Consider the following 2,821-nt stretch of genomic DNA (forward strand, 5'->3'; position numbering starts at 1 on the left):
CTAACCTTTAAATTTTGAGTGCAGATTCTCTAGAAAAAAAAAATAAAAATTAGGAAATGGATTATTTATAATTGTGTCTGGATTATGGTCATAATCCGGTCACAATTAGTTACAATCTCTTTTTGGATTGACCGCCCCCAAGTTATAGTTAGGGTCAAGACAGTGGTCGGAGGCCACCCGAAGACCGCCTACAGTAGACAAGTGGTCAGGCAATCTGGTGTCGAGCGAGGGACGACCTCCGGGTGGCCTCTGATCATTTGTCCAGACCCAAATTATAATCTGAGGACAATGAACTCGGAGAAAGATTGTAACCAATTACAATCAGATCACGATCACGATCCAATCGTAATTACAAATGATCCATCTCCTAATCCATTTTTTTATAGATCACAAGATCTAGATTTTTCACCCCACCTACTACATGCTCGCTCAATATGTTATGATTTACCTTCCTCGTGATGACCTTGGGTCGGGTGCGACGGGGGCACTGGGGACGAGTGATTTCGCCTTTACCACCAGATCTAGACTCTCAAATTTTGAACCTTAACTCTAAACACTCAACACAATTATATCAAAAAAAAAAAAATTATTTATCAACTTATCAAAATTATTTAAAATTACTTTAAAATAAGTATATAAGTTATTAAGTAACTACTACTGTAAATCTGTAATAATATTATATTATGTGTTACATATTATAATAGTTGCATAATAGTTTCATAGTATAGTAGTTAACCGTAATTGTTTAAATAGAATTGAAAATAAACAATAATGCTATACTTGCTAATCATTAGCTTTCTCCAGATGCTCGTTATAACATCTACATGTAGCTGTTACAGCAACATTGAGATGAGATAAAGGGTATTTTAGGAAAAAAATATTTAACAGGGTGCACTTTTATTTTATTTTTAAAAAAGTGACGTTGATATGTTTATTTTAATTTAAGGCCTCTTTTAATTTTTATCCATTCTTATGTATCGGCTAAATTATATTATATCGAATAACGAAACTCCTCCTGTTTGACGATGAGTTGACTGGCGATATTTCTGAGGACGAAGCCTTAAATTTTCTATTAATACGAATTATTTGTTCAGTTTTATTTTGGTGAAAAAAAAATGTGTATGATAATTGTAACTCGTCCTGTCCTATCCATGCTTATCGCTTCCAGTACACGCAGTCCAGCTATATATATCCCTCCTCCAATCCCCTTCCTTCACACACTTCGATACCCGCTCTCCTTCCAAGTAAACATTCCATGGCGAGTGCCCCGTACTCGTCGTTCCTGCTCGCCGCCCTTCTCGCCCTCGTCGCCGGTGTCTCGGCGATCAACTTCCTCTCCGACGTGGAGATCACATGGGGCCGCGGCAAAGCCCTCAACAGCGACATCCTCCAGCTCACCCTCGACCGCGCCTCTGGCTCCGGATTCCGCTCCCGGCAGGAGTTCCTCTTCGGCCGCTTCGACATCCGCATGAAGCTCGTCCCCGGAAACTCCGCCGGCACCGTCACCACCTTCTACGTAATAATTCGTTTCTTTAGTTAAGAATTAATTAATTGATTAGTAAATAAAATCAAAAGTAGTAAAATAAAAAAAAAAATTGCAGTTGTCGTCGTTGGGGGGCACGCACGACGAGATCGACCTGGAGTTCCTGGGGAACGTGAGCGGGCAGCCGTACGTGCTGCACACCAACGTGTACGCGCGGGGGACCGGCGACCGGGAACAGCAGTTCTACCTCTGGTTCGATCCCAGACTGGATTTTCACACTTACTCTGTTCTGTGGAATCCTCAAGAGATTGTGTAAGTTCGAATTGAATGCGTCAGAGTTTAATTTGTTGATTAATTTAGGGGGGAAAGGATGGATTGCCTGACAATTGATGAAAATTTGCAGGATTTATGTGGACGGGACGCCGATCAGAGTGTTCCGGAACAACGAACGGCTGGGGGTACCATACCCGAAGAGTCAGCCCATGCGGGTGTACGCCAGCATTTGGGACGGCGACGATTGGGCCACGCGCGGCGGCCTGGATAAGACCGACTGGTCCAAGGCGCCCTTCATCGCCACCTACCGGGGGCTCACTGCCGACGCCTGCGCCGTCGGCTCCTACGGCTGCTCCGCTAACCGCCGCGGGTGGTGGAACCAAGTGCTGGACTCCGCCGGAATGCAGAAGGTGAGGTGGATGCGGGAGAGGTACATGATTTATAACTACTGCCGCGACCCCAAGCGGCAGACGGCGAGGGGCCCGCCGCCGGAGTGCGCGGTCAATTAATGAGTGTGTTTATATATACGCGTGCGGGATTACGTATACGCATGTGTTTAATTATGTGTTCGTATAATGCTTTAATTGTTTGATTTTGCTATGTATCTAAAAATTACGGTCGAATAAAATATTAAATATGCACGTTTGATTTTACGTATACGCATGGTTTTAAGTACTGGAGTGAAATTAATTATTAATTCAGTAGGAAATTAATTAATGAGTGTGTTCGTATTGATTTTTTGCCCTCCCTCCGCCAATCTTTCTCTCCTCGTCTCCTCTTCCCCTCGCCGCTTGCGACGCCGGCCCGTTGCGACAGATCAAGGGCTGATCTCTTCCGCCAATCTTTATGACGTCGCGATCTGGTTTGTGAGGCAAGATAGGAAGATCTTCGTCTCCAAGGTTTACGATGGCGGCCGACAAGAGCAAGAAAAGGTAAGGGGGGAAGCACCGGAGATGGGAGGAAGAAAAACCCTCCACGGAGGTCGGTAACCCTAAACCTTAACTTGCTTTTTCTCAGCGCCTTTTAGCTTTGCTTTTACGCTGAATCCTATTCTCTATGGGGAGG

The 2,821-nt window shown here is 44.4% G+C and overlaps 1 protein-coding gene across 1 annotated transcript; it reads left to right on the forward strand.

Moving 5' to 3' along the window:
- The first annotated feature begins 1,197 nt into the window (after window positions 1–1,197).
- Window positions 1,198–2,413, forward strand: LOC122043482 (xyloglucan endotransglucosylase/hydrolase protein 20-like). The gene is made up of 3 exons (XM_042604104.1): window positions 1,198–1,516; window positions 1,602–1,795; window positions 1,887–2,413. Exons 1-3 carry the CDS (start codon window positions 1,256–1,258, stop codon window positions 2,263–2,265), a joined length of 834 nt encoding a protein of 277 aa, XP_042460038.1. The 5' UTR covers window positions 1,198–1,255; the 3' UTR covers window positions 2,266–2,413.
- Window positions 2,414–2,821: the final 408 nt, after the last annotated feature.

The sequence above is a fragment of the Zingiber officinale genome, chromosome 2A, assembly GCF_018446385.1.
Source record: "Zingiber officinale cultivar Zhangliang chromosome 2A, Zo_v1.1, whole genome shotgun sequence".
NCBI classification, from domain to species: Eukaryota; Viridiplantae; Streptophyta; class Magnoliopsida; order Zingiberales; family Zingiberaceae; genus Zingiber; species Zingiber officinale.